The 16,843-nt window shown below is 40.2% G+C and overlaps 1 protein-coding gene across 1 annotated transcript in view; it reads left to right on the top strand.

The window, feature by feature from the left end:
* The window catches only part of LOC125139167 (NLR family CARD domain-containing protein 3-like), a gene marked incomplete at its 5' end in the record, with an annotated part of 31,570 nt that extends 17,302 nt beyond the window's left edge, over window positions 1-14,268 (top strand). The window contains one exon of the mRNA XM_047802194.1: window positions 14,171-14,268. Coding sequence (XP_047658150.1) covers window positions 14,171-14,268 — 98 coding nt within the window. The remainder of the gene's footprint in view (window positions 1-14,170) is intronic.
* Between the last annotated feature and the right edge of the window lie 2,575 nt (window positions 14,269-16,843).

Here is a 16,843-nt window from a genome sequence, read left to right as displayed (position 1 = left end):
ATATAGTTCACAGTGTGTATGTATTTATTCCCCTATGAGCAAGTCTGAGATGACTCAGGCAGCAGTGGCAAGGAAAAACTGCCTTAAATTGGTAAAGGAAGAAACCTTGAGAGGAACCGGACTCAAGGGGGAACCCATCCTCATATGGGTGACACTGGGGGTGTGATTGTAATATACAATCAAACAAATGTTGTATTGGTGTGAGGTTCAAGGACTTCCGATCTTCAGAGTACCACAGAGTCTAACTGGAGATGTCTCAGGATTCTTAGAGTCGGCCTCGGCTCAGTGGATGTCCAAAGGCTTCGTCCCACAGAGGACGTTGGGAGCTGGTACAGTGTCTGGATGCCTCGGGATGGGTACAAAGAGAGAAGCAGTGGAAAGGGATTAACATATCTGCTGTTCATAAAAATGTGCTGGTCTGATGTACTGGTGCATGATATTATGGGATGTATTATGTGTACGCCTGACTAAAGAGATGAGTTTTTAATCTACATTTAAACTGGGAAAGTGTGTCTGAGCCCTGAACACTATCAGGAAGACTATTCCAAAGTTTGGGAGCTAAATAAGAAAATGCTCTACCACCTTTAGTAGACTTAGATATTCTGGGAACTACCAAAAGCCCTGAGTTTTGTGATCTCAGAGAGCGTGAAGGATTGTAACGTGTTAGAAGACTAGTTAGATACATGGGAGCTAAACCATTAAGAGCCTTGTACGTAAGTAGCAGCAGTTTGTAGTCAATTCTATACCTAACAGGTAGCCAGTGTAGAGATGATAAAATTGGGGTTATATGGTCATACTTTCTTGTCCTAGTGAGAACTCTGGCAGCTGCATTTTGGACTAACTGTAACCTATTTATTAAAGATGCAGGACAACCACCTAGTAATGCATTACAATAGTCCAGTCTAGAGGTCATGAACGCATGAACTAGCTTCTCAGCATCAGATACAGACAGGATGTTTCTCAGCTTGGCAATGTTTCTAAGGTGGAAGAAGGCTGTTTTGGTAGTATGGGCGATATGATTTTTAAAAGACAAGTTACTGTCTAGTATAACACCGAGGTCTTTCACTGTCGAGCTACTTGTAATAGTACATCCCTCTAAATGGGAGTTAAGTTGTGAGAGTTTATGTGCACTGGTTTTTGGACCTATGAGTAGTATTTCAGTCTTATCGGAGTTTAACAATAGAAAGTTGCAGCTCATCCAGTCTTTTATCTCTCTAAGGCACTGAGTTAATTTGGACACTGTGGCTATTTCATCTGGTTTTGATGAGATATATAACTGTGTGTCATCAGCATAACAATGGAAACTAATCCCATGTCTTCTAATAATGTTCCCTAATGGAAGCATGTATATAGAGAAAAGCAGAGGTCCTAGAACTGATCCTTGAGGGACCCCATAATTAACTGGTAGTAAACTGGAGGATTCACCATTTAATTCTACAAAATGGTATCGGTCAGACAGGTAGGATCTAAACCAGCTTAAAGCCTGACCATGAATACCTGTGTAATATTGTAAGCGATCTAGAAGAATGTTGTGATCTATAGTGTCGAATGCAGCACTAAGGTCAAGTAGAACTAATAGTGACATACAGTCTTGGTCCGAAGCTAAGTTCAAGTCGTTTGTAACTTTAACAAGTGCAGTTTCTGTGCTATGATGGGGCCTGAAACCTGACTGAAACTCTTCAAGGATGTTGCTCTCCTGTAAGAAGGAGCTCAGTTGAACAGACACAACCTTTTCAAGTATTTTAGACATAAACGGAAGGTGTGAGATAGGTCTGTAATTTGATAGTTCATTAGGGTCTAAGTTAGGTTTTTTGATGAGTGGCCTAATAACTGCCAACTTAAAAGACTTCGGGACGTAACCTAAAGATAACGAGGAGTTAATGATATTAAGAAGAGGCTCACCAGCTTTATGTAACACTTCTTTCAGTAGTTTAGTTGGGATGGGGTCTAGTGAACATGTTGTTGATTTAGCTGTAGTAATAAGTTTATCTAACTCTTCCTGTCCTGTACTTGTAAAGCTGTGTAAAGCCTTAGGTGAGATTGTGTCACTGGTTGCTCTCATATGTTGGGCGTCACCTATTTTATTCCTGATACTTTCGATTTTATCAGTGAAGAATCTCATAAAGTCCTCACTACTGAAATGTGATGGAATAGTGTGTTCAGATTTCTGATTTTTTGTTAAACTAGCCACTGTGCTAAATAAAAACCTGGGATTGTTCTGGTTATTTTCTATGAGTTTGCTCAGGTGCTCAGCCCTAGCAGCTTTTAGAGCCTGTCTGTAGCTGGACATACTGTCCTTATACACAATTCTAAACACATTCTAATTTAGTTTTTCTCCATTTCCGTTCGAGGTTATGGGTTTCTCTCTTGAGGGTGTGAGTATGACTATTATACCATGGTGCAAGTGTTTTATCTCTAACCTTCTGTAATCTGACTGGGGCAACAGTGTCTAATGTGCTAGTGAATATAGCATCTATGCTGTTAGTCATTGCATCTAGGTCGTTTGAGTTTGAGGGTACATTAAGAAGTCCAGACAGATCAGGCAGGTTATTTGTGAATCTGTCTTTGGTGGTCGAAATAATGGTTCTACCGAGTCGATAACGTGGTGAGACACAGTTAGTCTGTTCTATAGGTAGTGTGTACATTATAAGGTAATGGTCTGTGATGTCATCACTTTGAGGTATGATATCTATATCAGTGACTTCTATTCTGTGTGATATTATTAAATCTAGTGTGTGGTTACGTCGATGAGTTGCGCTAGTGATGTTTTGTTTGAGCCCAAGTGAGTTTAGTAAGTCCATAAATGTGAGTCCTAAAGCGTCATTTGTGTCGTCAACATGAATGTTAAAGTCTCCTACAATTAATGCTTTGTCAAAGTTAACTAATAGGTCTGAGAGAAAATCTGTGAATTCTCTAAGAAAAACTGTGTAGGGCCCTGGGGGTCTGGGGGTCTGTACACGGTCGCTAGAGCAAGAGACATCAGGGATTTCTTCGTGTGCACGTGCGATAGTGTAACATTAAGGACGAGCACTTCAAAAGAACTAAATCTATGCTGTGTTCTCTGGGTAACAGTGAGGTAATCACTAAGGATAGTGGCGACACCACCTCCACCACCTCCACGACCAGTCAGACGAGGTTCGTGCTTATAGATATATCCTGATGGTGTAGACTCGTTTAGACTGATGTATTCATTTGGTTTAATCCACGTTTCGGTGAGGCAGAGTGCAGTAAGGCTATTATCTAAGATCATTTCATTTACAATAAGTGCTTTGGGTGCAAGAGATCTAATGTTCAGAAGTCCAAACTTTAAGAACTGTTTTTGTTTGTTTCTTTGGCATTTTTCTGGTCTAATTACAGTAAGATTATTTCGAGAACTTCTCGTGTATTTACTTTTGGATCTCACTGCTCGGGGAACAGACACAGTTTCTATAGGATGAGCTATGTGTGCATTTTCTGTGTCAATGTGCTGAGGTGAAGGATGGCTATTAAGATTTAAATTTAAAGAGTAGTTTACCAGTCAGAAGATGTTCAGCGCCCTGGAGATGTGGTCCGAGAGGATCTCCGCTCCAACTCTGCTGGGGTGCAGGCCGTCAGCACGGAATAGCCTAGGACGCTCCCAGAAAACATTCCAACTATCGATAAAGAGTAGTTTTTGAGCCTGACACCATGACTGTAACCATTCATTTAAAGCGAAAAGTCTACTGAACCTTTCAATTCCTCGCTGGTAAGTTGGAAGTGGTCCAGACACGATGATCCTCGTCGTGGGCGCTGTGCTGCGAACCGTCTCCACCAGGGTGTTGAAGTCCCTCTTCAGGATCTCCGACTGCCTCAGGCTGGTGTCAATCGAGCCGACATGAAGAACCACAGCTTTGATGTTTCTGCTCACGACTCTAGGTACCTGTGCAGAGACATCAAGAACACGAGCACCAGGTAAGCAGTGGGTGCGAGCCTTACCTTTAGCCACCGTAGCACGGACGTGGCGGACGATGGAGTCTCCGATGATCACGTTGTCGCAGTCCGTCTTGCGAAGGGGGGCGAAGCGGTTCCGGGTGGGGATCTCGAAGACCGGCGGTGGTGGAGGGGGAGAGGTCCTAGGCCGGGGACCGGCACGCGTCCTCCGCTGCTGCACCCAGGGCCTGCGGTGTCCTGGCGCCGGAGTGAACAGCTCCTGGGCAGGCCACTTCATCGGTGTGTTGGGCCTGGACAGAGAAACACGCGGGGTAGAGGTGGAGGGAGTGGTAATTACATCCTGGGAGTTTACCTGAGACAGGTGAGCGACCAATCGGGGAGCTTCCAGCGCGGCTTTCCGCTCCCGCAGCTCGGCCTGCTTCACCTGTAGTTCGCGGATCTGCTTCTCCACAGCAACCAGCTGGAGTTCTACCAAGTGCAGCTCCAATGCATCCTCACCTGCACTCAAAGACAGAGACGTAACCGGCATGGTGTTACAGAGCAAGCACAACAGATTGTAGTAGCGGTAGCCGAGCTAATGGGCTACTTGTGCTAGCCGGCTAGATGCGGACTATTTAACCTGTTTATTTATTTATTTATTTATTGTATATCACTTGATTCTAAAAGATGAGAAAGGACATGGAGGAGAGCAGGGTGGGAGCGAGCCACTGGACTGAGCAGGTCAACTCCCTGCCTCTCACTCCAGTCTGTGAAATGAAAATGTGGAAGATGCGAGAGCTTGTACTAGCCGTAGCCGAGCTAACAAGCTAGTTATGCTCGCTGGCTAAAAGCTGACGCTGCGGGACAAGTAAATACTTTGTCAAGAATTAAAGTGTAGACTCAAGATAACTCGGAATTGAATAAAAAATACTCAGCCAGGCATATAAATTGGAAGATGCGAGAGCTTCCTGTGTGCCAATAGCTGAAGAAGGTTCATGTACAAGATGTTCTAGTTTTAATAACATTGCGCCTCAATTCTGAACAACCAAATCAGGCAAGTCTTCATCCATTTCACTGCAGTCATCATGTACTAAATTATTACTGACGTCACCACTGTCAGCATCTTCAGGCTCCTGTAATTGTTCAGAGATGTTACTAGGCCAAGATTAAGGTAACTTAGTGAATGTTGGTTGTGTTTTTATGTGATTTAAAAGTTCCATAAACATTTGACTGGAAATCACAAACAGAAAACATACAATGGACGTTTCATTCTTCTTTAAATGGCTGTTTATGTGAGAAAGTCATTTCTTTCTGAGGAAAGTCCACTGTATGCACACAAGAGCAGTCTGTTTCACCCCTGATACAGTAACTACATGGTGAAGTGATGCTTGGTCTTCTCCCAGCCCATGTCCACAGTACAAGATAAAGGTATAATATGTTCCTACTCTGTCCTGCCACACTGAGTCACAGACAGTGACCCCTTTTGTACCTTTAACTCTTCATCAGAGCAGAGCTTCGACCGCCAAGCTAACCATGGACCACTAACAATGCTTTGTATGTGGAGCTGCAGCCTTTTTCAGAACTTGGTCCATACTGAACTTTAGACCAGCCAGGTCTCATACATCATAGTGCAGTGAATTAACTTTTCTTTTGTCTTTTATTCATCACATTTGTTAGTTCAGGCTGCTATAGGTTAATGCCTAGCTTTGGCCTGAATGCTTGATACACTCATCTATAACTGTTTAATAAAGGCCTGGACTGGTTCTAGCACACTGGGCTGACTGGGCTTTACTGGACCTGCTAGCTGGGGTCACTATAGAGTGGAGAACTGATCAGCTCCTTATAAACACTACAGTAAACTGACTTTTTATTAAACTTATTTAATGCTCAGCTCCATGTACATAATGATTTGTGTCACTCAGTTCAGTACTCATAACATTAGTAAGCAGCTCTCAACTAAACCATGAATGAACTATCAACTATTGTTGAGAAGTGATGATCTTTTCTCCTCCACAACTCTTTCACAGTTTGTCATGTCCTCTTGATCCTGATAGCTCAGATAACAAAGGGTTTTTTCTTCTGCCTCCTTAAACAGATTGTCCATGTAAGACATCAGATAGAGGTTGAACTCCTCCTTGCTGAAAAAAATCATGTTTGTTAAAGTTTATGACTGAATTTGAGGAATTTATTAGCTTTATGAAGCCATTAACTACATCCCATAATACAGGGGTATTCAATTAAAATTCAAAGAGGTCCAGTTACTAAAATTTCCTCCCAGCAAAAGGTCTGAATCTTATATCGTCACATAAAATAGTGCATCTCATGTTAATAAACTCAATAACACACATTCTATATAATTTAGTGTTAAATTCCAAGTGTTTTCAGGCTGAACTTGTCTGGCACTTGGATGTAAAACAATCCTGTAGTCGTCTTTACTACGTGTCAAGTAACAGACAACAGACACTGAATTTCTTCTGAATAAAATAAATAAAGTACAAACACAGCTTTGTGCAGCCTGAACTTAGGGCCTAGATTTCATGTCAAACATTCAGAATCTTCTGAATAAAATAAAAGTGCTTTTAATCTTTAAGAACAAAATGAAACAGAAGACTTTTGAGCTGCCGCTTTTTTAAACATTAACTACATTAATAACACAGGAACTTTAGGCTAAAGGACATTTCAGGTAAAATAGAACAGGGCAGAATTTACTGAATAACAGAAAAGTGCAGAGCTTTGAGCAGCTTCCTTTTCCCTCTCTCCTTTCCACCTCTCCTTACTCCCTTTCCATCTTCTGTTCCTACTGAGAGACATGGACATGTAACTGTCCTGTCAGCAGGTTGGATCTTGGCTTAAATGGGGTTAGTGCCAGTCTCATGCTCATGTGGAGATGCTCATTGGTGCCCTCACTGCTGACTTCTGCGGGTACATTTCCTCAAACGACCCGTGTTTGGTCTCATATTTGCCTCTTTTCCATTGGAATGAACCGGGTGCTGGTTCAGAGTTTGTTCCACTGGTGAACCTCCGGTTTGCCTTTCCATCGGTTAGAGAGCATCACAGAGCCGAGTGTGACGTCACTGTATACGTGTTACGTGTCCCAGCGACGTTAGCGCAGCAGCGACAAACACAAACACAACAACAACAATGGTGAATGAATCAGCACTTTTGGATCTTTCAAAGATTTTGGTCCACCTCTGGTGTGCTTGTAGATCACTGAAGTCAGCTGGGTGCCTGATACAGCCCTCTACGTCATTCCAGTCAGGAATCTCACTCAGATCCATCCACATAAAAGTGGAAAACTCCTCCATGGGTGCCATCCATCTCTCTAGATAGTTCTAACATGTACTGTACAGGCCCTGTACTTGAGCACTGAAATGCTCACACCTTTGACCCTAACCCATCCTTCTGATTTTGTGCCAGCATACTTTTGACTTTAAGAGGCATGAAGTTGTTCATCTTGCTTTCATGAAGCATGCTATGGACACTGTATAGACTCCTCTTTACTTCCACAACTGAATTGTTCTCTCTCTCCATCTCTTGAATTTTTGACTGAAATACACACACGAGTGAATGCATTTGCCAGAGCTAAATCTCACTCAACTCATCTTCAAAAAACTAACTGATGTGCATTGGTGGTTTTTCCTGTGACAAAAAGAACACTTTCCATGCTGAATGTCAACATCCAGTGTGTCTGCTCCGTGGTGAACACAATTGTTCAGAATATGTGCTGGCAGCCTACACCAATAAGAGCTGTGTTCTGCAGGGACTTCTTTAAATTTGCAAAAACATTCTTCCCAATCTCATTACGCTGGATTCCTCCAAAATCTGTGTTGCAGTTGTCACCAGTAAATGCAATGCATTTAGAAAATATCCCTTTCTTTTCCAGTTTGTCTTATGTACTGTGAAATAGCTGATTCATTTGGGGTGTTTTTAATTTCAAGTAATTTACTTTGCACACCGCCTTTTTCCAATCACAATACTGAATGAGCAGAGGGAATATCTTTACTGCTCCATGATTGCTCCCATTAGTACACACGCCACAGTAGGGGATATCTTCAACAGAATGTCGGGCTATCACAGTATTTACAATTGCCTCGGTCTTTGTTTGAGCGCTTGAGAATGTTTGAGTTGTTAAAAACCTTTAACAAGCCAGATGTGCAGTCCATTGACCTGTAGCTTTCGTGGTGCTTAACGTGTGGAGAGCATCAGCAGCCTCAGCAGCAGTGACAGCTGCACTTTCCTTTTTACTTACGAAAAACTCCCTCACATTAGCTGATAAACTCTCGCCCCTCGCTGCCTTTCGATGCTATGCTGAACATATGTGTGCCTCTGGTTCGTTGGCACCTTTATTTGCGACCGACACGTAAGTACCTGCTTTGCAGGTCAGGCACTCAGCTTCATGTTGACCGACACGAAAACATGGAAATTTTTGTTTTAATTCGTCAGTGAACTTACACTTGCGTTTCGACATGGCTGAAGATGCCGGGTAGCCATGCGCTTTGCCAGGGGTGAACAAGGAAGTTCACGCTTGAGGTGACTGACCAATTAAATGTGTACAGAGAATACTATCGACCAATGACGGTAGCTCTACACCCTACACTTCCACTCAATACAAAGTGAACTGTAGGGGGAAGGGGGGGATGACTAGTATGTGAATGAAAGAGAGAGCAATGCAAATTCACCGTAAACACGTTTGAGGCTAGAATAACAAAATTCCGCCTGGACACATTTTTAGGTTTCAAAAAAGGACATGTCCGGGCAAAAGAGGACGTCTGGTCACCCTAATCAACTGTGAATCTCCCCATGAGCTGTTGGATGCCACACTGAACAAAGAGCCACTAATTAACACTTTAACACAGCTGATTGAGACAAAGCTCCTCCCACCTACTACAAAGAATTCAACAGCCGCCTTTTCACAGCATGTGAGACACAAAGGTTTAGAACTGGTTGCAGGCAGAATGAACATGTACTGGTCAGTCCATTCATCTTTAAATGTCCGGTCATCTTTAAATGTCCATTCATCTTTAAAAGTCCATTCATCTTTAAATGTCTGGTCATGTTTAAATGTCTGGTCATCTTTAAATGTCCGGTTTTCACCATCGACTTTTCTCATGTTTGAGCAAGCCATTTTCTCTCCTCTCTCTCTCTCTTACACTCATTATTCTCTGTTGCTGAAAGGTAAACAATCCATCTCTTCTTCTTCTTGGTTTTTAATAGCGGCTGGCAACCAGAGTAATTAGGTGCATTACTGCCACCTTCTGCTCTGGAGTATGGAACAGAAACAATCGATTTGATTGGCTTGGATTTTGATGACGATCCTGTTGTAATAACTAGATTAACTGCACATGAACAAAAGATTTATCTTTTTATTAATATCAAAGAGCTTATATAATCTTATAATATTAGATTATAATAAGGAGATACTTAATATGATAATATTAGAATTTTAATGGGTAACTCGGTCCGCCATTTGGTGATGCCCGCTATAATAACATTCAGTCCTCCACAAAGTTGCTGTTAATCTGTGTAAAGATAAGTCTGTTAAACTACAAAACCTTGAGGAAATAAAATTAGACAGTCATGTGGAGATCCTTACGGAAATCTACACGTGTATTTTTACATTTTTATTCATTTGTTTATGGTGGTGAGATGATCCAGATTTAGAGCATGATCTGGATTAGTGTTAATTTCGACAGACGAGACGAAACATGTTCGTCAACAACCTTTTTTTCATGACTAAGACAAGACGATGATGAGACTGCACCACTGTCCAAAACGCTGACTAAGACTAAATTAACATGGATTATTGTTGATGAAAAAAGACGAGAGGAAAATGTTTTGTATAAAATAAAAACTAAGATAAAATCTCTACAATTGTCTCTGTTTGTTCATCAGCTGTTACGCCTTTAAAGTATTCAGGACGAGTTCACGGCTTCGCACTGTTGCTCGTTACAGGTCTCATACGGCTGTGGCTGCAATACGACACTGCTGAACAATTGTATTGCTTCCGATAAAATAGTGCGGCTAGGCGGCTTTTTGTGTTAAATGATATTTCCTGTCGCTGCGCTTTTATTGTACATGACAGCTTATGTCCCGATGACCGGTCTTTACATTACGATTAAAAGCAGTATCAGTAAAGTAACACATGTGATGTACATCAAGTCCGAGTGTGTGTACTGTTTAAAGTCCGAGTGTGTGTACTGTTTAAAGTCCGAGTGTGTGTACTGTTTAAAGTCCGAGTGTGTGTACTGTTTAAAGTCCGAGTGTGTGTACTGTTTAATGTCCGAGTGTGTGTACTGTTTAAAGTCCGAGTGTGTGTACTGTTTAATGTCCGAGTGTGTGTACTGTTTAAAGTCCGAGTGTGTGTACTGTTTAAAGTCCGAGTGTGTGTACTGTTTAAAGTCCGAGTGTGTGTACTGTTTAAAGTCCGAGTGTGTGTACTGTTTAAACGTGTTCTCAACTTCTCACTGATACTTTTGTGAGTTTTGACAAGTTTTATAGCCTTGATATTGTTTCTTATTCAAATGTGTTGACAGAAAAAACTCTTTACCCCCAACCTGAAACCTCTTCCCCTGTCACAATCACATCATAATCAACATTAATAATTAGGCTTAAAAGCAAATGTATATGTAAGTAATCAAGTTTAATAATTACATGTAATATTGCTCCAAATATCATCTATAATGGTGAGTGCAATACCATGTATAACTTGGTCATTTACTTTATACTGTGTATATATATAAAACACACACCTACAGTTTTGATCTTAGCTTTTTTTGATCTTAGGCTTTTTATTAATCAGCATTAATGTGTTATTTAAAAAAAGACACATTTTTTGACTAAAACTAGACTAAAATGACGAGACTTTTAGTCGACTAAAACTTGACTAACAAAAAAAGATGTGAATGACTAAATATGACTAAAACTAACAAGGACATTTGGCCCAAGACTAAGACTAAATTAAAAATAAGTGATGAAATTAACACTAATCTGGATTCAGTTACTGTTTGCTCCAACATTCAACATACGTCTTACAACCCTGATCACCAGCTGGTTAACTTTAATTCTCTCTCTCTCTCTCTCTCTCTCTCTCTCTCTCTCTCTCTCTCTCTCTCTCTCTCTCTCTCTCTCTCTCTCTGTGTGTATTAGAGCATGGACTCTGTCCTATATAGATGTAATCTACATGGAACTCTCAACAGCCTGAATTAATGGTGTTAATGAGACAATCAATGTCCTGGAAAATCTCCTATAAAAACTTTAACACTTGTGCTTCCATCGCTCTCTCTTTATAGTCTAAAAAGTAAACTCATCTGACCATCAATCTATCCATTAGTCCATCCAATCATCCATCCATCATCCACAAACCTTAATTGATCAAATGATTGTTTTATTAAAACAAACTGATGTAACTGATTAAAACATATACACATGTTCATTGTGAGATTTTAACATGTCACTGTACTGTAGACAAGAGAACATCTGAAAACATTTTTACAAGTGAAACTCTGTCACAACTGTCACGATGTGATGTCCAGTGTGAACAACCTTCTTGTTGTTAATGAGAATTATTACATTAATATTTATGTAACATAACACAAGGCTGTTTTATTGTGATATCTGATTTATTATGACAAACTCACAATGGATTCAGATCATCAGTAATGTTACAGAATGAATAAGTTCTACAGATGTTTCAGTTGATGATGGTCTCAGTATTGGTGGGTTGTAATAGTTAGTTCTGTGGTGTCCTGTCCTCTGATTTGTGTGTGTGACACAAACACACTGACATTTCTGTTACATCTTTAACTTTAGCTGGATTATGGCTGTGTTTGTGTGTTTGAGATCAGTGTTCTGATATTTCATCATTTCTCTTCCAGTCTGTGTCGGTGTAATCTGACAGAGGAAAGCTGTAGAGTTCTGTCCTCAGTTCTCAGCTCAAACTCCTCCAGACTGAGATATCTGAACCTGAGTGAGAATAAACTGCAGGATTCAGGAGTGAAGCTGCTCTCTGATGGGCTGAAGGATCCACACTGTACACTGGAGATACTGAGGTACACACACACACACACTACATACACACACACACACAGTCATTGTTGTGTGTGTGAGATGGAGAGTAAATGTACTGTATATAAAGATTTTGTGTAGTTCATGTTTTCAATACTAAAACTGAGTGTGTTAAGTGTGAGAAGGTTTTCTTTCTTGCAGGATGGAGCTCTGCAGTATTACAGATGAAGGTTGTGCTGCTCTGGCTTCAGCTCTGAGGTCAAACTCCTCATCACACCTGAGAGAACTGGATCTGAACAATAATAATTCAGGAGAATCAGGAGTGAAGCTGCTCTCTGATCTACTGAAGGATCCACACTGTAAACTGGAGACACTACAGTGAGTTACTGACTTACTGTCTCTTTACTGTATGATATTGTGTAATATTCACTGTGTGCTGTAAAATGTCACATCTAATGTGTGTATTTATGTTTCTGTTGTTCATAAGTAATGTGTTTAAATGTGTCTGTAATTCTGTCCTGTTGTGTTTTTCAGCATTAATGATAAGACACTCACCAGGTCTGGTGTATGACAGGAGTCTCTCCTCAGACCTTTTTCCAGGATAAAGCAGTTATGGTGGTGAAGCGTTAGAACACAGATGTTTAGACATTATTTTTACCTCTTTAATTGGATCTCAGATTAGTTTCTCCACAGATGATTAACTCACAGTTGTGATCTTGATTTATTTATTTTCCTTTAAAAGTCTCTTCTTTTCAAACCCTTTTCACCAAACACTTTTAAAATCTTTATTAAAATCCCTTTAAACATTAAAGGAATCTTCTTTTTTGTAGTTGATCTATTTTTCTATATTTCAATTTCTTCTTTCTTAATTTCCTCATGACATTTTTTATCTTGGTTGCATCTTGTTTTTATATAATTTAACTTCTTTTTTTCCTCTTTCCACCATATATTTTGCTTTATTTCTTCATTTTGCCTCCTCAAGTTCTTTCTCCTCCCTTTTTTATATTTTTGTCTCTTTGGCCAATTCATTCCTTATATTTTTAAAATGTACTTTTACTTGTTATTTTTTTCTTTCTTTCTCTCTTTCTTTCTACAATATTTAATTTAGTTCTTTTCTCTCTGTATCTGATTTAATAACCATCCCATCTGCCATATGGAGTTTACTGTAAACAGTCACTGCAAGTCCCATCATTATTATTTCTTTATGCTTCTTTAAAATTCTTTTTTAAAGATTAAATCATTTTTTCTTTTCTTTTTTATCTGTTGGGTCATGTACATTTACTAAACTGACAAAAAGGAGAGCTAAAGCTTCACTATAGAGGAAAATTCTAGTGTTTCAGCGCTCTTATTTGTACCCCAGGTGTGTGTGTGTGTGTTCATGCATCCTCCCTGGTTACTGAAGATGTCTGAGTTATCACCTCACCAAGGCCACATTCCATTTTCAAGTTCTTATCAAGCACCTGCGCGCGCGCGCACACACGCACACACACACCTAAAGTTCCCATCTTTCTAGCCTGTACAAACATAACAGTTAGTATAAGGACCTCTTGTTCTTTCTCACAGAATTTACTGTAAAAGTAAAATAATTTTACTGTAAAATAATTATATAAAATCACTCATGATATTTTAAGTTTCCTCTACACGAGCCTCTAGACTGCTTTAATCTGCTGTCAAGAAGTTTTAAAAAGAAAAAAAAAAACAACAAAGTGAAATGGCACTCTCCTGACTGCTGCCACTGAATAATAAAATGATGTTACTGAATTCAAACAGTAAAGTAAAAAGCTCGCAGCACCTGAGATTCCCAGGCAGTCACTTAGTCATGTAATTTTCTATTAAATAATAACAGTCTGTAATTGATTTCATAGGACTTTTGTATAAAATAAGTAGTATGTGTTGTCAAGGTTGAGATCCAGTGTGTATCACAATGACAAAAAGTCTAAAACAAATAAACATCCCAAAATAACCTGTTAATATGTCCAGCAATGTTTACAGTGTTAAAAGTCTTATACAATATTTATTCTTCTGCATGAAGTGTTTTCTGTAGTGTGGGTCATATCATTTTTATAATAAAGAAATCTTTATACACTGATGATACTATTACATATTCCTGATAACCAGTACAATAAAGATTAAAGGCTCGGCTCAATCCTCATAGCAGTGTTTAACAATATACCAACACTCTTTTGTTGGAAACTTTCTGTCTGTCTGTCATTCCTGGTCCTATTAAATATACCTGAACTGAATCCTGAACTGATTACTCTGTGAACTCTAACCCTAGACTGGCACTTAACTCTGTACATCTGTGTACATCATGTCATGTTCGACCACAGGGTTGCTGTGGAGCTGGAGTCCATCCCAGGAACACTGGACATGTGAAGGAATCCACCATGGATATGGTGGTATATTATATTATATATAGTAGTATATTATAGTAGATAAATAAACCTTGTGTTGTCTCTCTGGCTGTTAGGGATGTAACTGGACATTAATACATCATTTGGATTAAACAGACACAGTGACCAAGAGCATCACTACCAGAGATATTATGTGACGATGACGTTCTCTCTCAAGACGTTCTTGCACACACCACACACACACTCTCATTCATTCACGCAATCACACACCACAGACAATCCTCTAGAGATGCGCCCGAACCTACCATGCCAATCCTCAATATATACCCTGGTGCTCCTAGGCACCTCCTCTTTGGTTCCCAGTATTTCTTACAGTCCCACAGTGAAGATAAGGGCATCTGCCAAATGCTGTAAATGTTCCACCTGGTCACTTTCCTCATATCACCTTATTTACCGGCATCACCTGCTATGTTTTCACCAATTTCCCCTTATTTCCCAGCACCTTTTACCCATATGCCCATTTATGGATTTTCCTCGCCTTAGATCCCAGGACCTGTATTTGGGAACCAAGGTCTTCTTCATTCTACATAACAATTTGAGCTAAGGTCTGGGAACCATGGTCTTCTTCATTCTACATAACAATTTTACATTTGTTATTACATGTACAAAGTCACATTTGCCTCTCAGTCTTTTATGACCGACGTCCTGACGATTAATCCTTCATTCAACTACAATGAGTAAGTTTCTCTTTTGCTATCTGCGTCTGTATATGATTTTTACTGATTATAATTCACTATGTCTACGTCTGTATATGATTTTTACTGATTATAAGTCACTCTATGAGTCTGATTTATGTCACAAGTTATTATGTTAAAAAGCTCTTATCTATTCGTTATACTGTTACTATTGCTAAGCTATTGCTGAGCTCTTTTGAGCATATTTTTTTTAATAATGACGAAATAGTGAAATTAGAAATTTTTTTAAATAGTGACGAAAAAGGCTGAAAATAATAGGAAATCAAGAAAGGAGGAAAAGCCATATAAGGGCATATGAGTAAGGGTCAGATGATGGTTCTGGAAAATAAGGGGAATTCAGAAAAACAGGACATGAAGTCACCAAGAGGGCGTATGAGGTAATTCGGGGAAAAAAGGGGATTTCAGAAGAAACATGTAAATGAGTAGGTGGAGCCTCAGAGAGCAACTTGAAAAATAATGGGAACTTGTCCGAAAGTAGGAGGAATCAAAAATAGGAGGTGCATAGAAGCGCCAGGGTATATATTGTGTGAAATTTGGAGGGGAAGTTCAGAGAGTGTTCTTTCATGGGGTAGCGTGGACGATGAAAAAATTTTAGGATGCTGCAGCTCCGTCATTCTTTTGATACTTTAGTTTCTGTAATTTTTGTTTTCTTTGAGCTCAATGGAATGGATGACTGATTGTCTACAATAAAGAAGTTTTTGCTCATTCTCATCCAGGTCTGAGGAGTTTTCTCACTATTTCAACAATTTTAATTATAGTACAATTAGAAGGATTTGGTTAAAGTAGTTAATAATATAGTTATAGTTATAAGTATAAATCACCCTTGTGATATGTCAGCTTGGAGACGGGCTCTAAGTTCCGACAGTACTTCCTGATGTGGGAGTTCAGAAGAAGGAAAGTCAATCATCCTTGTTTCTCTTGGCTTGCGCTCTGGTCAGAGAAATTGATTGAAGTCATGAGGTACAATTTATCCTCTGCAACAAAGTGCCCGACTTCAAGGGCTTTGTTGTCTCCCCTCATTTGGTTTGGGAGAATGAATACTGTGTTTGACTCCACTCCTTGTTCTCCTGGTACTATCTCCTGCCTCCCACTTTGGCCTGACTGGACCCAAGGCTTGAGGAAGAACCCACCTGCCTTCATCATCTCCTCAACTAATTTGATGTTCTGGTGCAGGATGTCCGACATAGGTATCTTCAAGTATCCTGCGTTCCTCCTCCAGGTCGGCAAACATGGGCAGTTTTACGGTCTCCCTCATGGCCAGTTGCGCAATGCACCCTGCTGGTCGATCGCCAATGTTGACTCTTGTGATAGCATACTATTCAATCTCTCCTTCCTCAGTGTCTCTCCAGAGAAATCTGTGGAGGTGCATCTCCAGGTCTTCTAGCCAAACAGAATTATACATCTTGATGTCACCAAGGGCAGCACGGACGCCTCTCCTGAACCTGAGTAGTACTGCTCGGATGGGATTGAGGACATCAGGCCCTTTCAGCAGAAGATCATTCATACTGACTCCTTTAAGCTTCTGGCTGCTATTCCATACCAGTCGCATAGGTGTTGTGAGAGAGTGCAGGTTTGGTGCCACCAAGTGGCTGACATACCATACTGGTCCCTTCCAGCTGGCAATGATCTCTTTGGCGAGTTTCTTTGCTGCTCTTCTCTCCACCATCTCATGGACTTGAGCGGTGTATGCCATTTTCCACTCTGCCTTTTTTTTGAGTTGTCTTTCTGTTCTCAAGAAGGTAGCTTCAACCCCACTCCTGTTGTTGGGAAGGGAACTTAGATCTTGATTTCCAGCTCTCTTTCCTCACTTAGGGTCATTTCCTTCCCTCCTGGTTGACAGTT

Source organism: Tachysurus fulvidraco, chromosome 17 (assembly GCF_022655615.1).
Source record: "Tachysurus fulvidraco isolate hzauxx_2018 chromosome 17, HZAU_PFXX_2.0, whole genome shotgun sequence".
Taxonomy (NCBI): domain Eukaryota; kingdom Metazoa; phylum Chordata; class Actinopteri; order Siluriformes; family Bagridae; genus Tachysurus; species Tachysurus fulvidraco.
The sequence above is the reverse complement of the archived record's forward strand: the minus strand, read 5'-3'. Positions and strand labels throughout refer to the sequence as shown.